General features: G+C 39.2%; 2 protein-coding genes across 3 annotated transcripts; one reads left to right on the forward strand and one right to left on the reverse strand.

Annotated features, from left to right (window-relative positions):
- Window positions 1-401: 401 nt before the first annotated feature.
- On the forward strand, window positions 402-12,300 carry ric3a (RIC3 acetylcholine receptor chaperone a). Its single transcript, XM_032516814.1, has 6 exons — window positions 402-613; window positions 5,260-5,477; window positions 6,368-6,443; window positions 7,548-7,644; window positions 9,150-9,307; window positions 9,488-12,300. Exons 1-6 carry the CDS (start codon window positions 532-534, stop codon window positions 10,279-10,281), a joined length of 1,425 nt encoding a protein of 474 aa, XP_032372705.1. The 5' UTR covers window positions 402-531; the 3' UTR covers window positions 10,282-12,300.
- Window positions 12,301-12,982: 682 nt separating this feature from the next.
- Window positions 12,983-24,749, reverse strand: tub (TUB bipartite transcription factor). 2 transcript variants are annotated; one of them, XM_032516832.1, is made up of 10 exons: window positions 24,563-24,749; window positions 23,333-23,470; window positions 20,770-20,922; window positions 19,572-19,693; window positions 18,350-18,541; window positions 17,972-18,084; window positions 16,109-16,223; window positions 15,275-15,373; window positions 14,953-15,124; window positions 12,983-14,284 (listed from the first exon to the last, which is right to left on the reverse strand). In XM_032516832.1, exons 1-10 carry the CDS (start codon window positions 24,675-24,677, stop codon window positions 14,151-14,153), a joined length of 1,353 nt encoding a protein of 450 aa, XP_032372723.1. In that variant the 5' UTR covers window positions 24,678-24,749; the 3' UTR covers window positions 12,983-14,150. The 2 variants fall into 2 exon arrangements, with proteins under 2 accessions (XP_032372723.1, XP_032372715.1); XM_032516824.1 differs by having other exon boundaries at window positions 20,770-20,925.
- Window positions 24,750-26,193: the final 1,444 nt, after the last annotated feature.

The raw sequence follows: 26,193 nt of genomic DNA on the forward strand, positions 1-26,193 counted from the left end.
GGTATATTTTTTTTTATGCAATCAAAGTTGAAGGGTTTTGGTTTTTTTTTTGGTTTGGAACAAAAAAAGTGGAAACCTTGGTAAATGGGGTTTTGGCCATTCACAGAAGGATGTGTTATTTCTAAAATAATCCCGGGGGAAAAAGGGGAATTTTTTGTTGGGTTTTTACTTTTTGACCAAACAGTAAAGTGGTGATTATTGGGTTACTGATTTAACCCAATTAACGGTTGCTATATTTGTTTTTCTGTTATGTTTGCATAATTTAATAAAAACAAAACAATAACCAAAAATAATAATAAAAATAATAATAAAATATAGGCCAGTTAATTTCCCCTTTGGGATTTTTTGGTCAATATTCTAACACACTTGAACGCACCCGGTGTAATTGGGGAATTGGGCAGGGAAAGTCACCAGATGAAGGGTGACATTGTGGTATAGTTAAATTCAAGTGAAATAAGGAAACAGGACCCCTTTTTTTGTGAGACAAAATTTTCATAAACAATTTTCCAGGGAAGGGTTTCTCCTTTTATCATGTTCTGTTCTCTGTATTTCTCTGTTTCCCGCCCAGAAGCTTTTTCCAAAAAGGGAAAAAAAGGGGAAGGGGGGCCCTGGGGTAAGGGGGTTATAATATCATCCATCCTCCAACCTCTCCCCCCGCCCCATCCAAGTCTTTTTGGGTTGGGTTATTGCCAGCTTTTACTTGACATACAGAGTAAAGGGCCCCGGGGCCCCATATAGATAACAAGGATGGATAAAACATTTATTCCATATTGCAGAATATGTTGGTATTTGTAAAATTAAAAAAAAAGTTTTTACACTTATGTCCACCATTTAAGTACTGCCAGATTTTCTGCTGTGTTTTTTTTAGATTTGCCTAAAGATGGGAAATGGACCCCCCAATATAAAGAGGGCTACTCAAAACTGCTGAAAATTAATTGTAGGTGTCTGATTTTAATTTTGTAATGGGGAGCATATATTAACAAAAAAGAAATTTTCGTACTAAAAAAAGTGTCCCGTTCATAGAAAGGTTTTATTTATTTTTCTTTAAAAAAATTTTCATTTTAACTTGAGTTTAAACTTTTTTTTTTTCCCCCGGGAGGGAAAAACTAAAATTTGAAGAAAAAAAAAGGTTGGCAGTTAAAAGCAACATACTGACTGCCCCACACTAATCAAGGAGTGCTTTAGGCTCAGTTTTTTGAAAAATTTAAATACTTTATTTAAATTTAATTAAATATAATCAAGATTCAAGACAATTTTATTGTCATTCCACAAACACTTTGGGAAGTGCAGTCTAGAACAAAATTACGTTGCATTGGACCATAAAAACAAACATAGAAACCGATCAGCAACTAAAAAATGCAATTATAAATAATGTTAAAATACGATATATAAACAAGATTGCCAGCATTTAAAAAAATATGAAAAATGTAGAGATACACATGTATAAACACATATCCCACACATACATCATATGCACATATAGTGTATATTGCATCTTCTCTCAGTTCACAGTGTGGTGCTGTTCAACAGTCTGATTGTTGTTGGGAAAAACCTACTCTTTAAGCAGCGATACCGCCTGCCTGAGGGCAGGAGAGAGAACAAACTGTGGCAGGGGTGTGTAGAGTCCTTGATTTTTTTTTTGCCCTTGAAAGGCCACGTTGTTTGGCAAGGTCCTCAATAGATGGCAGCGTTACTGAAGGTGTGTGTTCATCCCCAGTGGGCCCAGTTTGGCAACCAGATGCTGGGGGATTATGGTGTTTATCAATGACCAGTATCCGGAGCCATGCATTCCTTCGCTCCAAGTGTTCCAGGCTGAGGTGAACTGCCGTAGCTATTGCATCCTCTGTTGAGCGGTAAGCAAATTGAAGCAGGTCAAAGGATGTGGGCAAGATGGAGGTAATTTGTTCCTTGACCAGTATTTCAAAGCACTTCATTATTAGAGGGGTTGGTGCAATTGGGCGGTAGTCATTTAAACAGGTAATGGAGGATTTTTTTGTCACAGGGGTGATGGCTGAGGTTTTATAGCAGGATGGCACAACAGCTTGACACAAGCTAAATGCCTCTCAGGACCTATGTGAGTTACTCCGCACACTGCTTTAACACTTGGCCCGGTATTCTGTCCGGGCCTCGAGCTTTTCTGGGGTTCATTTTCCTCAGGGTTATAAGGACATCCTCCAGGTCAAGGCTCAGCACCTATTCATCATGGTGAGGGGTGGGCTTCATTGCTGGTGTATTGTTCACTGCATCAAACCGGCCAAAGTAGCTATTGAGATCATTCAGGAAATCAGTTTTGTCATTACAGGACAGGGGAGTAGGTTTATAGCCAGTTGCAGACTGGATTCCCTGCCATAGTCTCCTAGTGTCTCTCTGGTCCCTGAAATGATCTTGAATTTCTAGACCATGGGCTCTTTTTGCCACTCTGATGGCTTTGTTTACATTTGCACAAGTAGACCTAAGGGCAACCTCATCATCAGATTTAAAAGCAGCATTTCTCTTTCAACAGGGATTGCACCTCAGCTGGTGGTTTTTCATTTGCTCTGACTAGTGACACAGACATCCTCCATGCATTTATAGATGTAATTGGATACAGCATCAGCATACTCATTGATGTCTGGGCCCTGGCTATTAGTAGCCGCCTCTCTAAACACTGACCAGTCATGGCTCCCTGCGGCCAGACCCTCAACTGCTTTGTGGACGGCTTTATTCTGGTAAGCAGAGGTCTATATGTTGGTATTAGCATGACAGCAATGTGGTTTGATGATCCCAGAGGGGGGAGGGGCGCTGCTTTGAACGCAGTCTTGATGTTAGTGTACACATGGTCTAGTGTATTTTCACCTCTTGTCACAAAATCCACATGCTGGAAAAAGTGGGGGAGAATGTGTATGTGGTTTGCAGTTCATTGATGTGTTGATAGAGAACGTCCAGGGCTATTTTTGTGTCTGTGTCAGGAGGAATGTATACTGCAAGGATGAAAATGACAGAGATTTCCCTTGGAAGATAGTAAGGGCGGCATTTAACAGCCAGGACCTCAATGTCTGGGGAACGGTAAGAGAAAGACTTGTTAACATTCGTGCACCCTCTGTTGTTAAAATATATGCAGACTCCACCCCCGCGAGTTTTCCCACTGAGAGTCACCCAGGTATCTGTACTCCGCCATGTCCACTTCTCTTTCCAGGATGCAAAGGGGCTGCGGAACCTTTCCCTTCCTCCTGAAGTTAATCACTATCTCTCTGGTCTTATCTACGTTTAGTAGCAGGTGATTCTTACCAGACCACTCCACAAAGTCATCCACCAGCGCTCTGTACTCTCCCTCCTGTCCATCCCTTATACACCCAACAACTGTAGAGTCATCAGAAAACTTCTGTAGGTGACATGACTCTGAGTTGTACTGGAAGTCTGTGGTGTATATGGTGAACAGAAAAGGAAACTGCACAATCCCCTGTGGGGCCCCGGTACCACTCACCACCACATCAGTCAGAACAAGGTCCAGACGGACAAACTGTGGTCTGTCTGTCAGGTAGTCAGTGATCCAGGAGACTATGGACGCACCGACACCCATCAGCCGCAGCTTCTCATCAAGTAGCAGTGGCTGGATGGTGTTGAATGCACTGGAGAAATCCAAAAATTTGATTCTCAGAGTGCTGCCACCGCCATCCAGATGCAAATGAGCTCGCTGCAGAAGATAGATGACAGCGTCGTCCACTCCAAGACGAGGCTGGAAGGCAAACTGTAGAGGGTCCAGAGAAGAACTCACCAGAGACGGAGCAGGGACCCTCTTCTTCTACATTCTGTATTGTTTTAATTGAATTTGCATAATAAACTGGGCCTAAAATAACGTGTAGGGGGACGTAAAGCTGTGTATACATTTTTTGCATGGAACATTAAGCTACTAAAATTTGTATACATTATTTTATAAATCATGTTTTAATGTTAAACATACATGTGCCACAATGGAGCCTTAGGATTTACTGTAGCTGTGGATGTCCTAGTGACTACCTTACATGTCTATAGCCCAGTAAGAAGTAGGTTATATTTTGTCAGATTTGTTAAGATTGATTTATGTTAAGAATTGACTCTAAGGACTCCTTAGGGTTCCCTGACCTAAACAATGACCACAAACTGATGCTGATCAGAAATAATCAATAACCAAACAAACGACATGACACAATTGTCACACAGTTAAAACAACATTTTCTCTGAGGGTTCGCATCCTCACAGCACTGTAACAGGGTATTTATTTATATGAGCACTTTTTCCTGACAGAGCTGGCAACCCACAATACAATGATCCAACTGAGAAAAACAAGTATTGATCGTACGTACCTTGTGACTCCAAACAGGGATACAACTCTCTTCTCTTCAGCCATGTCTCAGTTAAGGAAATTATTCCTTTCATTAGGTTTTTGTTCGCAATTCAACGCGTCTATAATGTTCAATTCATGTTCATCATTACTTACAGTGGCACATACTTACATCCTCACAGTGCATTAGCTAGGCTACCAAGTACCAACAGGTGGCGCGTTTTGATTTTTAATTTTATGAACGACTGTTTGAGGTGTATCTCGCCAGTATATTGTGATAAAGATAGTTATTTTTGTTGGTGGGCATTTTCAAACTTATAACGACCACATTAAATGTTTGTACAAGCTAGCTAGCTCAACACACGCTTTCAACCAACGCTACTCAAGCTAACTAGCTAGGTTACTACTTCACCGCAGTAACCTGTATCTCTGCTTTCCGGCCACGTCTGCCTGCTAATGCGGACTTGATTGTAATTGGTGGAACAGACTGTCAGTCATAAGCAACAGACTATTATTGGTGCAATTAGGCGCTGAGTGCGGCACAGAGGACAGATAATTTGATTTATCCAACTGTTCTCAACAATTAGGTAAAATGTCGGTGATTGTAGAACACAGTAACACATTGTGTCTGCAGACTCACCTTTCAAAATATTTTTTTTTTTAAATAGAAAATCTGGAACAGTACTTGCCCTGATTGTTTCATCAAAGCCATAATAATTATCTGACACCAGTGAATAAATGTATTTGAGCCAAATGGGAAAATAATTTTATGTTAGGAAACTTGCAGTTCTGGCAAGAATAAAAATTTCATTCCTTAACTATATAGCCTACTCCTTGCATGTACATGAGAAAAGAAGCTACATGTACCTCTGGTTGAGGAAGAGGTTGCTGTTTGGTATTTGCAGGAAAAATTGCTTTAACTATTGATAGATTGATTGATTGTTTTTTGTCTTCTCCAGTTGGACCGGGGTTCTACCCTCCCGTGATGCCCCAGCTGTCAATGCCAGAGGACCCAGGACGGTGGGGTGTGGACCCTTCGTACTCCATGACACACAATGCTGAGGCCATGGCCAAAGTAAAAGGCATCGGACGGGGCAAAAAGTACAACCTAATGGCTCAAGCAATACCCATATATGGCTTTGGAATACTTCTTTACATCTTCTATATAATTTATAAGGTAAATACTATGACTGACCTGTTTAATAGGCAGGTTGTAGGAATATAATTCAATTCAATTCAATTTTATTTATACAGCGCAAAATCACAACAACAGTTATCTCATTGCGCTTTTCATAAAAGAGCAGGTCTAGACCGTACTCTGTGATGTTATTTACAGAAACCCAACAATTCCCACCATGAGCAAGCACTAGGTGACAGAGGCAAGGAAAAACTTCCTTTAAGAGGCAGAAACCTCGAGTAGAACTATGGCTCAGCGTGGGCGGTCATCTCGACCGGTCGGAGGTGAGATAAAGAGACAGAGAGAGAGAGAGAAAGAGAGAGAGAGAGAGAGAGAGAGACAGACAGACAGACAGACAGACAGACAGAGAGAGACAAGGATAATTGTAGCAGAGGGTGTTGAGCAGGAACATGGAGGCAGCAGGTGACTCCAACCACAGATCCAGAGCCAGAAACACCTGCAGGAAACGATAGGAGGAGAGAGGAGAAGGGCGAGAGAGCACAAGACTCCAGGAAAGGAAAGAAGTTGAGTTAGTAACAAGCATTAATGGAATGAGGTTGCATACAGATGGAGAGAAGGAGGAAGAGAGAGGTGCTCAGTGCCTCATGGGAAGTCCCCCAGCAGTCTAGGCCTATAGCAGCATAACTAAGGGATGGTTTAGGACTCACTTATATATAAAACTATATACTGTAGAGTACTGTACAGAATATGAGTATAAAGTGTTATCATGCAGCTTTATACTGCACTATAGTATACTGCAATATAATGTATGTCAAATAAATAGAGCATGGTGAGAAATGTGGTGATTTCTGTGACACTGACTGTGTATTTGCATGCCATTTAAGCATTTAAATGTATTACGCTATTCATAATCATTTTTATGTTCACAGCTGACATGTAAGGGGGAGACTACTAAATCAGGAAACTACACAACAGTAACCAAGGCAAACATGGAAAATAGGATTAGTAAGTGTATTCCCAAAAACTATTTGTTTTCTTGATACATTTTAAAAGCCCTAGGCTTTCAACTAATGTAATTTGTACTGTTCATGGACAATATGTTAATATTTGTTTTGATTCTTAAATCATTATTAATTAGTGGTTTAAGTTTCTTCAGAGAAAGAATATCCAAAGCCAAAAGTACAGGGGCAAATTTAATTGATTTATTATGAATTTTGCGTGTGTGTGTGTGTCAATGTACACATAAATTGACACAGATATAATTTGTGCAATTGCATGGAAATTCATTATATGTTGATGTTAACGTTGTTGTATTTAAGATTTGTTAGGTCGTTTCTAGTAGCGACTTTGGTGGTAAGATGTTTTTGCAAAGGGGCCTCTGGGAACTCATCTCCCAGAGTTCCTTTTGAAAACAAACAGTGTTGACACTGATTACAATTTAGTCTAAATGAGCTAATGAGCTATGGGCTAATACATCCATGAAGATGAAAGAGCCGGGGAGGCCGTGGCTAGCTAAAGTGGCTAATCACGCTAACACAGTCAACAGTGCTAACGCAGTTAGGTGGATCACTAGCTGGGCTATCAGGGGAGGCGATTTTATCCACAGTGAAGCCTGCATTAGCACTGTTGCCCTTATTAGCACGTTAAGCCACGTAGCGTTAGCATCCAATCTAACCAATGTGACACAAACACCCTACTGGCCAGCCACTGAGGCAGAATGTGATATAACCTCAGCTACTTAGTCACCTCACCCGGGAAGAAAAGGGCCGAACGTCCCAATTTTTGAGTTCAATGGTAAAAAATAATAATAATCAGCAGTGACAAGCTACATCTGGGCAAACAGGGAAAACCAACCCGTTTCGGCTGATGTAAAAAGTGCCAGTAACTGTGCGCTCCATTTGAATTTAGGGCAGGAAAGTGGCCACAGACAATCATATTGTATTACTTGACAAAGCAACAAATACATGCACTTTCATATGTGGGTCATCTGCTCAATCACCACTGGTTTTACTCACTCTTTGATAGATAGGTACTTTCTAGACAATTAACCACATGAAAATCTTACGGACAACAACTTTAAAACAGTGTTATCTCTTGTAAATCTTGTAGCACCCGATGAGCTTGTTAGGCTTCAGAAGAGACTTCTGCGAACAGAAGCAATGATGGAGAAGATTGTCTCTGCAAAGAAGCGTGGTTCTGGGAGTAGGTAAGACTTGTTTTTTTTCTTACCATCCTACTCTTTACTGCCCATAGCACAGAAGAACCAGAAAAAATAACTTATACTGGCATAACTGAGTAAAGACCTGGCATGGAAATAAAAGACAAAATTGTTCAATGATGGAAAGGCCACTTGCATATTTAACTTAACAGCTTATGTTTCTACTGTATTTAAAACAGCATAGGTTGTTTAAAAATTCAATCAAATCAAATGTATAAGAGCATGAATTTTCTAGTTGCTAGTTTGTTGGAAACTACTCATGTCTCTTTTGGACATGCTGATGCTAAATCATTTTTTTTTAACAAGCAAATAAAAACAGGGACTCAAAATTTGTTTATTAGAATAAAACTGATGCGATGTATCATCTTGTTTTCAAGGGGGTCCCAACATATAACACAATCACTAATTAACATAATAATAATAATAATAATAATAATAATAATAATAATAATAATAATAATAATTTCAAATCTGTATGACTCACAAGTCACTTAAAACACATTTACTCTCTGCCTCATCGAACTTAGTAAAGACTTTGCGAAATCAAGAAGATTCAGGAAATCCAGAAGAAAGACAAAATATGCATCGTAGCTATACACGGCAATTGAATGTGATACAGATGTAAATGGAAAGAACCATCGGCATAGAGTGATGTACCATAACAAAGCCTGTCTACAGAAAGCCTGTTCACTCCATAATTGGCCCCATTGTACCAATTTTGGTTGCAGTTCCACCAGACTTCAACTGGGGGTGATCGCAAGCGAGTGCAAAATTAATGGGACTCCATGAAGCTAGATCTCAGTTTTGATTGTATCTTTTTCAAGTTCAACATGGATTATAGGTTGAAAGTTGAATGAACAAGTACCTATGTCCTTTCGATTTCTTACAGGTTGAGTTGTTGTTGCCCATAACACGCTAGCATCCTGCTAATGAATGCTGATTGGTCAGTGAAGGACTGAGTTCGGCCAGAGATCCCAAAGCAGAACCAGAATGTCATAGTGAATATTTCGGCGTGGTCTTTAAAACGTTAGCAAACCTCTTTCTAGCATGTGTATTGACAGGGAGAGCCTAACCTGTCAGCTGTGTTGTCGATGCCTCGAGAGAACAAAGGAAGTGACTCAGCGCTTGCTGTAAAGCAGTATCTCCGGATGAATGATGTGTATGATGTCATTGAGATTTTAAACAACTTTTTAGACCAAAAAAGCCACTTTAAAAAAATCTAACACCCAGCAGAGTGTATCGTATTAGACTCCCCTTTCGAATCAACATTCCAATTACTAGACAAAAAATTATATCTTGAGAAAAGGGGATTTTGAGGGGTATAGCTCCAAAGAGTCCCAATCATTCTGCATTCGCCTGTGAGCGCCCCAAGTGAAAATCTGGTGGAACTGCAACCAGATAAGAAGCGGGAAGAATCAAGAGAGTGGAACTTCTTCCCTTATTAGCGTTGCAATCTTGCTTGACTCTGCTTCCTTATCTGCCCTGCTCTCTAGCGGCAGAAGGAGGAAGAGTAAAACTTCTATATCAAAGAAGGAGGAGAAATTACTCAAGCAACTTAGACAGATCACACAGCTGATACAAGAGGGCCGGTTGGAGGCAGTCTCCCCAGAGATGGAGGCTGAGGAGGTCCCCTATTGTGCAGACTGGGAAGGTACATACATGCCTAAATCTGAATCCCTAATATCCTCACATCATTTTACAAAATCTACATTGGTTGCACTTATATTTGCAGATTTTGTCTCCAGGGCATTCAAATCACAATTTTAACTATAAGAAGCTGTTTTATGCAAGCAAAATCTCACATGATGCATCTTGTTGTACACCAATGCAGGCTACCCAGAGGAGACCTACCCAGAGTATGATGAGCCCTATAAAAAACGTGGATTTTACACCTTTACACTAAATGAACCCTCTTACCAGCTCACTGCTGAAGCCCTGGCAGAGAGGATGGAGCAAGAAGAGGAAGAGATTATGGCAAGGAAACTATCCATAGTGAAAGAAGAGGATGAAGAGGCACCGGAAGAGGAGGAGGAAGAAGAAGAAGAAGAAGTGGATGAGGAAGATGAGGATAAAGAGGAAGAAGTGGAGGAAGTAGAGGAAGCGATAGAAGAAGAGGAGGAGGGGGAGGAGGAGGAGGAGGAGGAAGAAGAGGAGGAGGAAGCAGAGAAAGCAGAGAAAATACAGTTGCTCAGTCTTCCTTCACTCCAGCCTGCTGCAGAAAGAAAGGAAGAGAGACTTGGCCTGCAGCTGAGCAAAGAGCTACAGTGTCTTCATGGAGGGAAGAAGCAAATTAGCTTTAGTGACCACGAAGATGTGTTCCGCTACCCTAAAGAGGGTACTTATGAAGAGGAGGAAGAAGAGAAGCAAGAGGAGGTCGGGGAAGAAGATGAGGGCACAGAAGGGGAAGAGGAGGAAGAAGAGGATGAAGACGATCCAGTGATGGAAGCAGAGAGCCTGCAGTTCAGCTGTGAGGGTTGTCCCAACCCGGAGGAGGAAGCAGAGGAGGATAAAGAAGAGTATTTGTTAGAGTCAGAACCTGTGGAGGAAGACAGTCCCATCCATGCAGACAGGCCTAAGGAAGTCGGGGCGAGTGGTCTGAGGATGCGGAACAGGAGAGAGACGTAAAAAAGACTTTTCCAATTACCTAAAATGAGTTTTTAAACATACAGTGAACTTTATGTTCTTTAAATTGTACTCTGTTTATTACTGTTCCCTGTGATGTGAAAAATGTACAACCCCAGGTGAAGAGAGACCTGCAATGCTGCTGTAAAGTTACACTTTTATGCATATAACATTCTCCTTTCACACCATCAATGTGGTAAGAGCTTCTGATGGTTATTATTTTTATTTACCTTCCCAGCACACCCATGGTCCACCCACACAGATGTTTTTCCCTCATTTGCCTTATTAAACTCTTCAATGCAAACATGTGCTTGATTGACAGCTCCCTCTCTACTTTCACTTGATCATTCTAATTGGTTAATTCCTGGCATAGCCCAATTGCAATCAGTAAGGTTAATTTAAAACACCTGTGTGGGTGTTCAGAGCCTTTAAAAGAATTGAAGATTATTATGAAGTTAGTGACTGCTCATTTGCTTTTTAATTTTAATCAAAAAAGGCTTTACAGTTCAAAATGAAAGAATGTTGTGGACCCGCAGAATGTTTGCATTATTTATCATCACCCCAGATTACTTTTACATGACGTTGTTGTTGTTGTTGTTGTTGTTGTTGTTGTTGTTGACAATGATGTTGTTATTAGTTTTTCAATAGACATTGAGTCACGTTTCACAGAAGCCATGGGTGCTCACATTGGCAACAGGGAATTGAGGCTTTGCTCCAAAGTAAATATGTATGTAAGAAGTTAATGAGTGTGACGTACACAACACTGTCATGCAATATCTGGCTCCACCTGGTGGTATTAAATGGTTCTACACTTAGGGATGCTCCCTGTTGAGCAAATGTGCCACAACAGCTTAGAATGCACCATGACAAATAACATCCAGGGAGTATTACAGCAAGTCATCATAGATATAAAAACCCTTTAGGGTGCACACAACCAGAGTAGAAGCAAAGCAGGTGGAGGTGGAGAAGGTCTTGCAAATTGTCAGCAGTGGTAATATCAGTAAAAAAACATGGGTCAACATAAAGATCGAATGTGAGCATGAAGATTTATAAATACAAATGAGTGCTGTAAGATAGGAAGGGTGTGGTGAGATAGCTCTCCCTGCTAAGATTAAGTCATGCTTTTTGCATTGTTGCCTCTAGTAATTAATGAGATTAAGTTACACTTCATTACACGCCATCCTTTGAAATCCATCTTTTGCACTTGATCCAACTGTTTAGCCGCAGTAAACTGCCACAGGACATGCTCCAGGGACTAACTAGTCTATATCTACAACTTTCCCCTTCTGGGATTGTTCAGGTGCTGCTGGATTTCCCTCTTTTTTAGGCTGGATGTCCCAGAATGCTGTGTGGACTAGCCAGACCCTCCTCCGCAGTGCTGTGGAGGAAAGTCTGGCAGTGTGAGGCTAGGGATTAACTCGTCGTCAGGCTGCAACGTCAAACATGTCCCTTTGACCAGTAGACCTTTGCTTTGTGGATATTTAGTAGTTACTTCAAAGTATTATCTTTTATAATAATCTCATTATTATTTTTTTTTATTATTTTTATGGGGATTTTCCCTTTATTAGATAGTGACAGTGGATAGACAGGAAAGGGGAGAGATGGGGCATGACACGCAGCAAAGGGCCGCTGCAGGACCCAGCCCACATGGGGCAAACACTCCCACTGGGTGAGCTAGAGATCGCTCCATAATAAAATTACTGATATAAAAACCATGTAACCTTTTGTCACATTGTTGCAAAAATACCAAACTCACACAATAAAGACAGCATTATTTCTAAACTTCGAATAAAGTGTCTCTGTATATGTTTTATGTTCTGCTTTTTTCATCCAGCATTTAGGTTTCTAACTGTGTAAACAATCCACAGTATTCGACAAAACAAGCTGATACTTCTTGCCACTAGATTTCAGCATTACTGTGATCACAGTACATTGTCTGGCCAAATTAGGAACCACACGTATAACTCGGAACAAGATGACTGATACCAACTTTCTGGGCCTGGACATTAACAGAAGATGGTGTGTTCATTGTTACATTGATTTAAAAGAGGAGCAAATGGGAAAAGACAGCATCAAATTCATAAATGTGTCATTCAAAAGAGTAGGGTTAGGAATGCGTTTTTTGACTCACTGAAGTTTTATTTTTTACCATGATTAACCTGTGTCTACCACCACAGTAAATTGTACACCATTTACTGTACATTACAACGAGAGCACTAAAAACAAAAAGTGACAGAACCTTGGATACATGTATGAAAAGCAGACTTTACAGCAAGAGTATCAACAATTTTAAAATAGAAATTTAAAATAGTTAGAACACAATTAAGTACAAGAATAGCACATTTGATAAAGATTTCCTCATAACCCACAGTAACAATAGCGGTATTTGAGATTGTTCTTTGCCTTCATTCAGCTTTTTTTTTTTAATGGTCATAAAATACAAAATACTATCATATATTTGAGAAAGAATACTTCCCCATAAGGAACAAGAGGAATACTATTTTGAGTAAGAATGTGAAGAGCAATAAACCACATGATATAGAACCTTACTGCCAGTCAGATGAGAAATGTACCAAACTCCACCTCAGTGGAGCAAAAAATTAATCAAAGATATTAAAAGCAAGAGATGAAATATGCAAGGGTTGAAGCTGTGCCAAATTTACACTGTTTCCGTGTATTTGATGGCAGTAAGTCAATCTGACAATATTTTTCCAGGAAGGAGACATCAGAAGATATGAACACACTCTTAAGCCTGAGTGCCTTGGATATTATATCTGCTGCCGGATCTACAGTAAAATGTAAATAATTATTCAACTCTTCAGTCTTGTGTGTTCTAGGCCCTAAATGTAATTTAAATATACCTGGACAATCACTACAATGTTGTCCAATAATGTGCACTTTGGATTATTGTCTTCTGGAGGTTTTTGCAACTCCATCTAATCAATCTTAATGAACTCTGCATTAGACAAGTAGCTACAGAGAAGGATCTCCAATGCATGTGAGGACAGCAAGAATAGCAAAGACCAATTCAAGCTCAGCTCATTGTTTGGCCAAAGCGTACCACTGGAATTGGTCTTCAAAGGCACAATAAAGTATGTACAGCTATATCTCATCCACGACAGACTAAAAAGTAAAGTGCACCATCATCCTATACATTCACATACATGACACTGTGACACAACATATGGTACACAGCACAGTGTAACATGCCTTTTCCCTGTTCACGTCCAATTTGCTCGTTGTTTTGTGTGGGATCAGGAGATATTCCTACTTGTAATGCTAAGTTATGTGCTTGCAGCTCCATGGAGCCAATGCTGCTGCAATTGTTGTGAGTGATAACAGAAAACATGTAATAAATACATAAATAACAAAAATAAATATATTGTGACGTGCATGTTATTGTTAATTCAGTAACTATATATGCAGTATTCATGCTTGAGGTGATGGTGTGGCAGATTACATAAAAGCCAGTCAGCTCTTGAAACTTACAGATGTGAAATTGTTAGTAATCATTTACAGATAAAGAAATGTCAAATTTCTCTAACTACTACATAAAGAAACAGTGTTTGCTTTTATAATGCCAGCACAGTACAAAATGACTATAGTTATCAAAAACAAAGGAATTGGATTTTGAAAGTGGATTACTCTTTGTGCTTGTTTTCTTCCACTGACCAAAATTATCCAACCTCCCCCCCCCCCCCCCCCACCGCTGCCGCACACACAAATCTTGAGGCCCATAAAGCGTTTTGGGATATGCAGGACTTCCAGGGTGCTGGGTGATTTGGAGATTTCAAACCAGCCCCAAGGATACATTAACAGCCCTTGTTGAGAGGACAGATGGACCAGTTCACCGTTGGACTTCAGGCTGAGATCTATTCACAGGCTAACTTGCTGTCAAAGCTGGAGAGGGCAATGGCAAAGGCTTGCAGGGCACACATTGGGTAGTTATAGTCCATGGTGAAGACATCCTCTGCCACACGGCCAAACTGCATCACAATGTAGTCAGCTGCAGAGGAAGGAAACACATTTCTCCATTACTTTCTCTCACTATATTTACTTTTTTGTTACTATTCCACCCTTTGGTATACTGTACAGTAGAAAGGAAAAGAAACAAAAAAGATCTTTGTTACAGACGGAGTTCCGTACTAAAACCTAGGCCGGGTTGGGTTGATACCCATTATTATTAGTCAATAAAAACAATTAACCGATTTTTGTAACCAATATGCATTTACAGTGAAAATGAAAATCTTTTGGTCAAAAGATAAGATTAAGATATTTTTTTAAAGATTTTGTAATGTCACAAACTCCAACACAAAACTTTGTTTAAATGCTTTAAGTAAATATTTAATAAATTGGAAACTTTCAACATAATACACAGTAGAAGATAGTCAGATCGTGTTGTGGGATCGAGTGAGACCAAAGCAGAGGGACAGACACAGAGCTGTAGTGGAGCCAAAGTAGCACAATTTCTATCTAATTTAACTTTATCAGTCAAATAAAATGCTAATACTGATGATCTGCAAAATATGTAGTATTTTATGTGCTACAAAATAATCGGCCAGGGCCAATAATTAGTCTATCCCTATTTTGTACTGCCCAACATGACTATAACATAGCAAATGTACTCTGTTGATTTAATATTGAACCTCAACAGTTCAGACTTATGGAACTCACGGTCGTTGTCGTGAATAATTTGGAAATTTTTAACGGAGGCCTGAGTGACTCGGCCATGAAAGTTCAGCACATAGGATTGTGTGTCATCGTTCCACACAGGTGTCTTGTTGTGAAGTTCTATCACGCTCTCTGTGTTCTTGTTCTGCCACCTCGCCAGCAGTGACTCATGGTCCTGTATTGAAGAATAAAACAGTAGCAGCTTCAGACGTGGACATCATAGACATCAGATCAATTATACATTGAATTATATTATTAAAAGTATTAGAAGAGGTTGAATTGGTTAGCAGCACAGATGTGGCGATTGAGAAATTAGGTAACATACATTTCGTGGGCGGATAGACACTCTCTCGTGGTCCATGTTCATTCCAGGAATGATGACACTCATTTTGCGAGGTCCTTTGAATCCTAAAACATTGGTTTCCTGGATTGAAAAGATGATTAACTTTCCTGTAAGCATGTTCACCCAACAAACTTCCATTGCTTTAAAAAAATGTGGCGGTTTATTATCATTATTTTAAACATTATGTAAATTCTGTCACACATTGAATAATTACATAACATTTGTATCACAGAAAAACAAACATTTTACTCACTTCATTGATCAAAATAATTATACACTGCACTGTGTACAACTTAAGAAAAATGTTTTCCGCAAATAATGTATGGTATTTGTTGAACTGATAGCTACATCATAATTAAGCAACTGTTATAATAATGTGGACAATTGGTAGCTATCTCTGTCTGCCATGGAGGTTAAGGCCATTCCCCTTTATAAAGATTTGATTGGATGTATACATGTGTAGATGATAACTTGATTTCAATCTAATAATGCCAATTACCTGAATCCTGAGTTTGTTGCATGAATGTCATAATCTGATTATCCAAGTTAGACTCTCTAAATGAAACTGTATATTTCAAAGGCCACCAGACACATTAACCTGAATGTTGTACAGTAGGTCTCCTGTTGGTTATACATCTCATATTAACTTATTCCATGCTAAGTTGCTTATTAGAAAAGCAATCATTGCATCTCTGTATTTGTGATCACACTGAATTGCAGTGTCTCTTATTGCCAACTCATAGCTCAACATCTGTCTTCAAATGCATTAAATACTAAGTACAACCTGGGGTTGAAGGAGGATTTTGACCAACTCACATAGCAAATGGCTGCTAGCTCTTGACGCAGGTTGCTAGCTTCAAGGCTGGTGGTGCTCTTCATGGGGTTCAGGCCGCTGTCATACACAGTGAACTTAGTTCCCATGAGGTTAGACCTGCAAAGAAAACATAACTGTCTAAGGAGGTCTGGAGATGTAGCTGTTCATCTTGCCAGCTAAGTAACCAACTTATAGGATGGAGAAAACGGCCAAACCTTTCCTTTTAGTGCCAATTTAAAAGGTTTATAAAGGAACAACAGCCAATTTAAATAGTCCACTTTGGGTCCCTCTGATTGTTGAACAGTAATAGAGATATTGTTATTCGCTCTAATGGATTTTGTTCTAATGGGATTGGGGCTCAGTAGCGATCAATGGCCCTGCTTCCCAGCAAGAGGACGCTCAGATCCAGATCAGACAGTGGGTCACCGTAACACAGTGGCCAGTGGCTAGTGCTATCGGTTTCTACCTTTAAGGGACTTTCTAGAAGGGGCTTCCTAGAGGAAGCTCGAAACAGCTTGTTCATGACCATTTACTATGGAAACAGAAAGTGTATCAATGTTGTGAAATAGCATTTGTGCATGAATAAAATATATGTTCTTCTGATCCTGACGTAAGATTTCTAACTGCCCCTACTGGGGAAAACACTTCTATTTGATGCAATGTACATATGGCGCATTATTAACCTCACTATGTAAGGAGGCTTTCTAATTTTACCAAATATGGCAATATTTATGCACAGAGGCTTTCATTAATGTTTTGAACATTAACAACACAAGGTAAATCTAATATCAACCCAAAGGTATATTAACTTTATTGACTAACTATAATTCCAGACATGAAGTATTTCTTCATCTGATTTTGCTCTATTTGCATTTCTCAGTTACAGTCATCTTAAGTCAATGTGAACTCCAATGCTGTAGCTGTGATCCTCTAACAACCAACGGCATATTCTTAAAAACAGTGCAGCCCAGATGTTGATGGTAGTGGTTTACTTTTATGTGTGAAGTAGTAAGGGTTTGCAATGGTTTTTCAAAGCCACAGCTTCAAACAGCTGCCTGTATACCTCTTATAGTCCACACCTCATTTAGGCCAGCCCCCTCAAGGACTGTTTAGAAGCACTGGATGAAAGGTCACTGTTCATTTAAATTTAGATTGCCATCATTCAAGGTTTGAGCAGTGCATCGACCAATGGTCAGGCTCGCTCTAAAGATTAAAGGCTGCACAGAGCCATATTTGATTAAACTCTCCATGGAGCCACTAACTAAAGATTATATGTCTACTCACTTCATGCCTCTTACTGCGGCCTTCAATGATTTACAGTTAATGTACATTAAGGCCTACGTAAATTCTTTGTTTTTTTTCATTAGTCAGGCACAAACAGTACAGAACATTAATGTGAAAATGAGTAAGGTGCTGTTCAAGTATTACTTGTTGAATATTCATAAATTAGCAGTTAGATGATTTGTTTATAATTTATTTCACAGTAGCTACAGTATGTCATTTTGTGAAACTTACTGTAAAATGTTACTCCTACAGTTTTTTCATAGGGCTCATAAGAATTTATAAATGAAGATAGATAGATACCTGATGCATTTCAATTATTTACATTTGGAAATGTTTTCTAGTTAGATTAACTGTCCATTACATATTAAAAAAAGATTGTATCAACAGTAAATGCAAGGCCTAAAACAAAGAAAATGCTTGTAGACTTAAATACATTAAATCTCAAAGAGCAGTGACAGTAAAAAAGGTTAATAAATAAGGAATTATGTACACATTTTACATGATTTCTCAGTGTATATATACTGTAATTTCTGGAGTGGGATGCCAAAAGGTTTCATTAAGCAAAGCCATTAAGGACTTACCTCAGTTTACCAATGAAGCTCTCTCCACCTCGAGACAGATCAGTGGGATCGATGGAGATGAGGTAATTTGATGTTTTACTCTTTTTCCTCTTCCTGCCTGCTAACAGGAACACCTGTGACAAGCCAAGCCAGAAACCAAATTAGTAAATCAACTTATTTGGACGCACACAGCTTCAAACTACAAAACAATCTCTTTTGTAGATATTATAATTGACAGATAAGCTACATTAAATGTCTGTTAACCTTGTAGAAACTTTGCTCCCTATTGAAGAGTTTTCACAATGTCCAATACTCCAAAAGTGTTTGGATTGGTAAATTCTGTTGTTGTTGTTGTTGTTGTTTACAGTAACAATGTTTCTGCTGCCTGACTCATCTCACCTTCTTGCCGTCCTCTCTCTCCAGGTGTAGGTAGTAGGTGGGATACATGCCTCTGTCCATGCCTTTCTTGTCTCTGGTGATTCTGCACTTCACTCTGACCCCCTGGGGTGCAGGTCTCAGAGAAAATTCTTCAAGATCATCTACATCGATGGCAGGTTCATTGACTGGTGGAGTGGGTGCTGAGGCCACTTCCTGTAGGTGAAAAAAGTCCACACAGGGCAAAGACCCCTCTTGAGATGGTGGACTGGGGAGTGATGCATTTGACTTTCATTAGAAAAGACTAATGAGCCTGAAGATCAAATCGTCCAACGGGACTGAGAATGAGCACACTGTCTAAAATAGGGACCTGGTGTAGAAACGGAAGATTGATTTGACTTAAGGGAAAGATAAGAGGGGAATGAAGAGCAAAGAGAACACCTGAAAGAAGGAAAACAACATTTCTTATCTGTAACCTCAGTTGCAAAGAAAACTCCTGCACACTGTCTAACTTGCAAAAATATATATAGTTTAATAGTTGGCAACATTTCGTACTAGACAAGTAGAATTTTTGCAAGTAAGACAGTGTGCAGGAGGTTTTTTTCCGCAACTTTTGACCTGCTTGTCTCCCTCGGACACACCTGTCACTTGTAGATGTGCCAAGTATATTTTGTACTTGTCTGCAACCTCAAACATTTTGCACGTATTGCAAAAAACTGTTTACAACAAATATTTTCAAAATACTTATAGTTATAGTTTGTTTGATTACATAAATTGCACATCAATGCACACCAGGTTTTTTTTGCAAGGCTCTCCACCTCAGGTGTGTATATTCCAACCAGTCTTTTTCTTTTCAAACTGCTAGAGGCACAGTTGTCTGTATGAGATTATTGGTACACCACCTGCAAACAGTATAATCTGCGCTATAACATACACAGCAAAATAACTTTGTGGCAATAAATAAATTGAAGCCCAGAAATAGCTAAAGGTACAAATAATTCAACATTGTAGAAGGAAAAGAAAAGCAAAAGGGCATCAACATTTTATTTGTATCACATTAAGCCACAATTCTCTGTAACTCTACCTATAGTCATGAAGCCTTAATAAAGTTTTAAACATAGTCCATCTGAGAAAAAATGTCAACGTACATTTTTTTCTGCATGTCATTTACATGTAATAGGAACCGGTAGCAGGGCAGAATAAAGACATGTCATGCAGAGTGTGTGTGCTGTAAAATGACTTTTACCTTGCATGACTTCTTGCTAGTGGCAGAACCTGGTCTTGTGTTGCTGTTGAGCTGTGAGGAACTTGAGCTAATTTCATCTTCGTCGTCCTCTTCTTCATCAAAATTCATACTGCTGGATATACCTTCATAAACAAAGAAAAATACAAAATGGGAATTGACATGAAATTAAAATGAAATGTTGCAATAATTTTAGCCTCCAACAGGAACACATTCCTATTTTATCCAGTATAACTTCATGAAAAAAACTTCTTCACAGTTTGAGGTTTACATTAGAGTAACATGTGCCTCATGTTTGTGAGTGCGACAATCTCACAAGTTTCCAACAATTAAACCAGGAGCCAAAACTTAGTGCAGACCCAATGGGTTTTTTATAAATCTAAGCTCAGTAGTCACTGTTATCTTGGGTGTTATATCAGAACTGTCTGTTATCTGTTGTCATCTACAGTTTGGCCAGTACTTGACTGTGTCAGTATCTGACTTTTCCATGCATATTGATATCATGGCAAATGTAGGTGATAAAATATAAAATATGTGCTAGTAGTTTAGTGATATAATAAAGGTGGGAAATAATAAAGGTGGCTTGCTTACAAAAATAGCAGTTCAACAAACACTTAACTTCCCAGATGTCTGTGAGTCATCCATGTTAAGAAGGTATAATGTTACGTGGGAAGGAACAAACTCTGCTTATCTAGAATAAAGTTGCAAATTACAGCCCTGCATAAGGATTGTGCCTGTTGGTATGTTTTTTTGCCAATGAATTATATAAATCTTAATAAAAGTGTGGTGTAACAATTACTTGAAAGAATAATCTATAGTGTTGTGACAAGATAGAAAAAATTATTTTAACACAGCCAAAATGTCACTATCATTCTTTACATTTAAGCATAAAACCGAATGATTGATTTCCCTCCAAAATCTCTTTTTAGTTTAGCAAAGTGTACCAATAACCAATGTTTACAGTAACTTTCAAATCTATTTAGAAACAAATATGTGTCAGCATCATACGTTATATCATTCACACCAGGTCTGAAAATGACATTTCTATTTGCAGTTGCAAGTTCCAAGATGATTCAGTCTGTTTCACACTCCTACTAACACACCATACAACGGACTAGAATGCAGTGGGTGTATATGTGGACTCGTGGTTGTGCTATTCCAGTTGCAGTGACAGAACCTTTCTTAAGCACTGACAGTATACCTTTCTTGAGCATGGTGACGCGCAGGTCCTGTTTACTCTGTGACTGAGTGCAGCACATGACAGGTTCTGCTTCGCCCTCCTCTGTGCTGGGGTGACCCACCGTCAGGATCTGGATCTGACCATCATCTTGCAACGAAGCCAGGCCATCGATTGCTGCTGAGCCACACAAGACAGACTCCATCAGAATACAACTGCACTAACTGTTCAACAATCATTATTGCATATTAACATACAGTAAATGAATCCAAGTGAAGCAAAACAAAGCAGTTGTATCCATCATGTATTCAACACTTACCTGAGTAAATGTGATAACATTTCCCCAACTCTGCTCTGATGCATGTGTGGGTGTTCTGTGCTCTGTTCTTAAGTTTTAAGTAATTGTTTCGCTAACTGGCTTTACTATTAAATTAGCTTCTAATGTGTAAGAAGAGGGAACATTATGTTCGTGCTGCCTCAGGCAATCAAGCACAGCTCACTACAGTTTCAAAACAACAGACAATCTCTCCTCTACTGTCTTCTCTTTACAACAAAGGTGATGGGAAGGGGAATACAGCAAATGGACATTGTACAGAAATATTTCACTGTAAATGGAGTGTTCAGTTTTTGTTTTCTTAAGGAAATTCCTGATTTGGTGCAGTGTTGCTGTGTATATTGAAAACTATTTTTGTTGAGTAGGCCTATGACCCAATTGTTAGTTAGTTTAATTAGTTGATTTCTAATTTGGTTCCTTGTCCTTTATTTCCTTTCCCTCAAAAGGTGCGCATGTGGAAATCCAGTGTCTTATAAAAAAGCATGTTGCATTCAATTCAATTTTATTTATAGTACCAATTCATAACAAGAGTTATCTCGAGACACTTTACAGATAGAGTAGGTCTAGAACACACTCCAGAATTTACAAGGACCCAACAGTTCTAGTAGTTTCCTCCAGAGCAAGCGACAGTGTGACAGTGGCGAGGAAAAACTTCCTTTTGGGCAGAAACCTCGGACAGACCCAGGCTCTAGGTAGGCGGTGTCTGACAACCGGTTGGGGTTGAAATGAAGAGTGGCAATAACAGTCACAAAAAAATAGTAGTTTGTAGTACTTCTTTGTAGTAGTTCATGGCATAGCAGGGCACTGTGCGGCATTACAAGGCACAGTATGCTGGTATGTTTTCATTAATGAAATTTGATGGAATTCATTACAAAATACAAATTTGGCTGAAGGTGCATGGGGAAATCGGAACTCTTTTTGACATATCTATGACAGATCAGTTAAACAAACAACTTGTGCATTTTATTCAAAGATTGAAATTGCTGAAAGCCTTGCTAAGAAGAGGTGTGCATATTGTTTTATCCCAATTAAGTTGAATCAGTCTAATATTATGTTGGATAGTAGATAATTAAATAATCTCAGATGAGATGGTTATGATGATGAGATGATTTCATATTATTGGAGCAGCTTGAATTACTCTTTCTGAGCAAATTCAACAACCTGTACTTGTCTATTCTGTAGCCTTGATGCAGCTGATTGCATATTAGCTTGTAAAAATAAGTCTGAAACTGTGCACTTGTGCTTGAAAGAATCAGAGAGTGAGACAGAGAAGGAGCGAGACAGACAGGTCCATCAGTAGTGAGTTTGGCGCTATTGGCCTGATTAATCGTTTCCCCCGTGGAATCTCATGCACTTTTTTTCTAGGTCACAGTCATTGCAAAAATGAGCATCTACTGTATTGCGCTAGATCAGACAGCAAACCTGTAATATGTAAGAAAATTATGTTTTACAAATATATTGTAAAATGTGATCTTATTATTGTATGACTTTGTGTATCAGTTCATAATCATTCTGTAATGATTCTATACATTTTATGACAAATATACACCATTACACTCACACTGAATTGTGTCAGTCTGATCTAAAGCACTGTGAATGTTAAAGATCATAGAAGCAAAGGGAAACAACCAAAGCTTGTAGCACTGTAAGTGTGGGTAGAATACCCCTTTTCAAAACTCAGTTTTTCCGACTAAGGCTAATTTATGTCTCCACTTGTTCATGTCAGCAGGCTGACAGCACTCAGACTGTCATACATCATCATGCACAGTTGAGCTTTGACAAGCGTGGCACCACAGCGTTGGCTAAGAGGGCAGCTTCGCTGGCTGTCTGTTGCCAGATGTAGCTTGAAAAGTCAGCAGGCAAACCATTGTGTGAGGATTGCAAATAGAGGGGTTGTATAGACAGCTACAGCTGCTGGATAATAAGGACTTTGACTCTTCTCTTTCATACTGTAGCCCACCTCTGATTACTTAAATCAGTATTTTAGACATAGACATGAATAATTTAATACCGAGAACGAATATGCTTAAAAACAATATCCTAATTTTGCTAGCAGTACATACGAAAATGCTTTTGGTGTTTATACTTTCCAAAATCTTCTGTATATTTGTAGTCCTTCACATTTTCTCACCACCTACTCTCTCATTTGGTCAGTGTGTCAATCTTTTTTGCAGTGTGCCTGTCTTTTCATTTAATTTCTATCTATGCTTCACTCCGTTTCGCTGCCCTTAATAGGCAGACTGGTAGGCTGACCTTTGTGCTTCCCCTTCCTCTCCTTCTTGTCGCTGCCCGTCTGAGGAGTGGAGCTGGCTGATGCTTTGCCCTTTTTGGCGGAGCGAGGTGGCTGTGTGTCTGCTATCACCTTCACCTCCTCCTGTTCCGCTTCTTGCACTAAACACAGGGATGGCGAAGACCAGCAGGATGATGCAGGGTTGTCAAAGCAGATGGACAGAGAAGGAGAGAAATGGAAATGAGGGCTGAGCACGGTTTAACGTTACACTGACAGAAAACTACATTTGAAAAAACATTATGTATGAAGATAATAAAAATAATGTTTTACAATATAACAATAACCAACACTGGTATGTATTGCAGTAACTAAGTCTCTGCCATTAAATAACAACATTAAATAAAATATAATTAAATAAATGTTAAGCCAAACATTTAAAAAGGTTCCACTGGTCATAAGTGACACCTTCATACACATGTTTGTTTACTGAAATGGAAACTGCTGAATTAAGCATCTTTAAAAAAAAAATCAAAACATTATGTGTTGCAGATGTATTTTTCTTATAATGATCAAAATTGTAATTTACAATTATAAACATCATTAAACATCAAACATCATTATGTAAACATCCATGCAGCAGTACGTTTCAGATTCAGTCTAAATGAGGTGATTATTATTTTCCCTTCTTTCCATCAGAATATCAGCATAGTGCAGGGGAACATTGTGTCAATACATTTTCTCTTTTCTCAGCAGGCAACGTGACAGTTCATGGCCTTGAGCCCAGAAACTGGCCCTCAGAACTGGGGATTATAGTGGATGGCTGCTCTGAGGTCTCTGTATGTAGATAAGACCTCACCAGTCCCAGTCTTAACACCATGTCTTCTCTCGGGTGGATAGATTTGCAGCACAGTGTGAGCGCCTGTAATTGATGGTACAGAATGTTCCGTTGGTTCTACATGGGCTCTAAGTTAAAATGGTAATGTTAGCAACTGTTGTTTTTTTTTGTCATTCAACAACTTGTATAGTCATATGTTTGGCAAATGTGCTACTTGTAGTGTACAGATATAATTGGGAAAATAAACATAATAAAAGAAGATAATCTATTTCAGCCCAAAAACAAATACTTCCTGTAAATACAATAGTCTGATCACACAAGCAGTCTAAGCTGTTTTTTTGCTCATAATGTTTCTTAATTCCTCTGTTTGAGCTTCCAGAATCAAGAGAGTCCCAGAGGCGTGCCAGTCTTTACTCACCATGGTACATGGTGCTGCTGTTGCTGCTGAGGTAGGATTCTACCAGCGGAGCCTGTTCCTCGCTCTGTTTGGTCCGACGAGTGCGAGATCTCCCGTCTACATTAGACTGGACCATCAGAGGCTCCTGCCTCTTCTTCTTCTGCTTCTGTTCAAGGAGTGCCCGCTGTTGTGGAGGTCACGGGTGTACATGCACACAAACGTGCCCAGATAGAAAGAAAAATAACAGACGCACAGATTCAGCAATGGAGGACGTTACACCCTCCTCCTTATCCAAATAAAGTAAGTAGTAAATAAAAAATACAATGACACAGAAGTCACTGAAGAAAGCACCAATTAATACAATAAAGAACAACGTCTTATTTGAGTGGCCATATTTAACCTGACTCACCAAGCATTTAAAGGTTTTTTTCAATACATAATACATGTCACACCCAAAATCGGCTTACTGAGTGAATATGTAACAATTTAACTGCAAATTGTTGATTGATTGTATGATCACTTATGACACATGTCCTGCATGCCTGCACTGGGGCGGTACCCTTGAAATCCCTGTAAAAAAGAATTCTCGCGAGAGCACAATTTGAATTTGCTCAGCGAGTTACTCTGGCATCTCTGGCAAGTAATGCTGCTCATTAACTTTAACCTTAACCTTAACCTTAACATTAACCTTGTAGCCGAGCTGCACCAATCACATCAGTGTATCTGATATAAGCGGGGCAGAGGCGAGCTAAACAGATAATGACAGTTTAATCTACCAGTTAGCTGGAAGCTAAGCGTATGGGGCTCTGGATACATCACCCTATATATTGTTGTGATTGGTTGAAGTGTTATCCAATTGCGTGCAGTGACATTTTCAAATGCACGCTTGGTGCCGCCCCTCGAGATGGGCGACTTTCATTACTAGATGCCAGACCCTTAATCTTTTCGGATTTGGGTCTGGATTTCCAGGCTACTGAGTGGGTGCTATCTGTAGTGGAAAACCAAATAAAGAAAAGCTCTGGGTAACAAAAGTGAGTCAAGTCAAGCCGAATGGAACCATGCAGTGAAACTAAGGCATTATAATCAGTAAACCATGTCAATATCTTCAAGAGGTAATGCAGCTTTATTCTACTTGTTCCTGTGAAAAAGAAAAGTCCTCAGAAATATATTTATATCAGTATGTATTTATTATGAGTAAAAAATATTTTAAACTAAAATTGTTTATGATGATTACTTCATCCATTTTCTCATAAGCTAGTTTTATGCCGTAGGCAGGGTGTTGGGTTTTAAATCAAGTGGCAATAAGACAGATACATCTGTTAAGTCAGGACAACAATCTAAAGATGTTTAAGGATTAGCTGCCTGAAACACTTTGACTTGAGGCTGGATATAGTTATTCATTTGGACTTCCTGTCAGCTAAATGCAGGTCTTCAAACCAGAGCTCATCAAATATTGAAGGTTTCTATTAGTGGAGAATTCAGGCTACAGAGCACTGGAGCACTACAGTATCTCCTGTAAAGCTCACATCTGTGCCAAGACAGTGATAACAATAGGAACATTTACACAGCATAGATTTGATCTATAAATCTTTGACGTGTTGGTGACGCACAGGTTTTAAACGCACAGCTACAAGCAAGCTTCTCTCCCTTTG

The sequence above is a fragment of the Etheostoma spectabile genome, chromosome 1 (assembly GCF_008692095.1).
Source record: "Etheostoma spectabile isolate EspeVRDwgs_2016 chromosome 1, UIUC_Espe_1.0, whole genome shotgun sequence".
Taxonomy (NCBI): domain Eukaryota; kingdom Metazoa; phylum Chordata; class Actinopteri; order Perciformes; family Percidae; genus Etheostoma; species Etheostoma spectabile.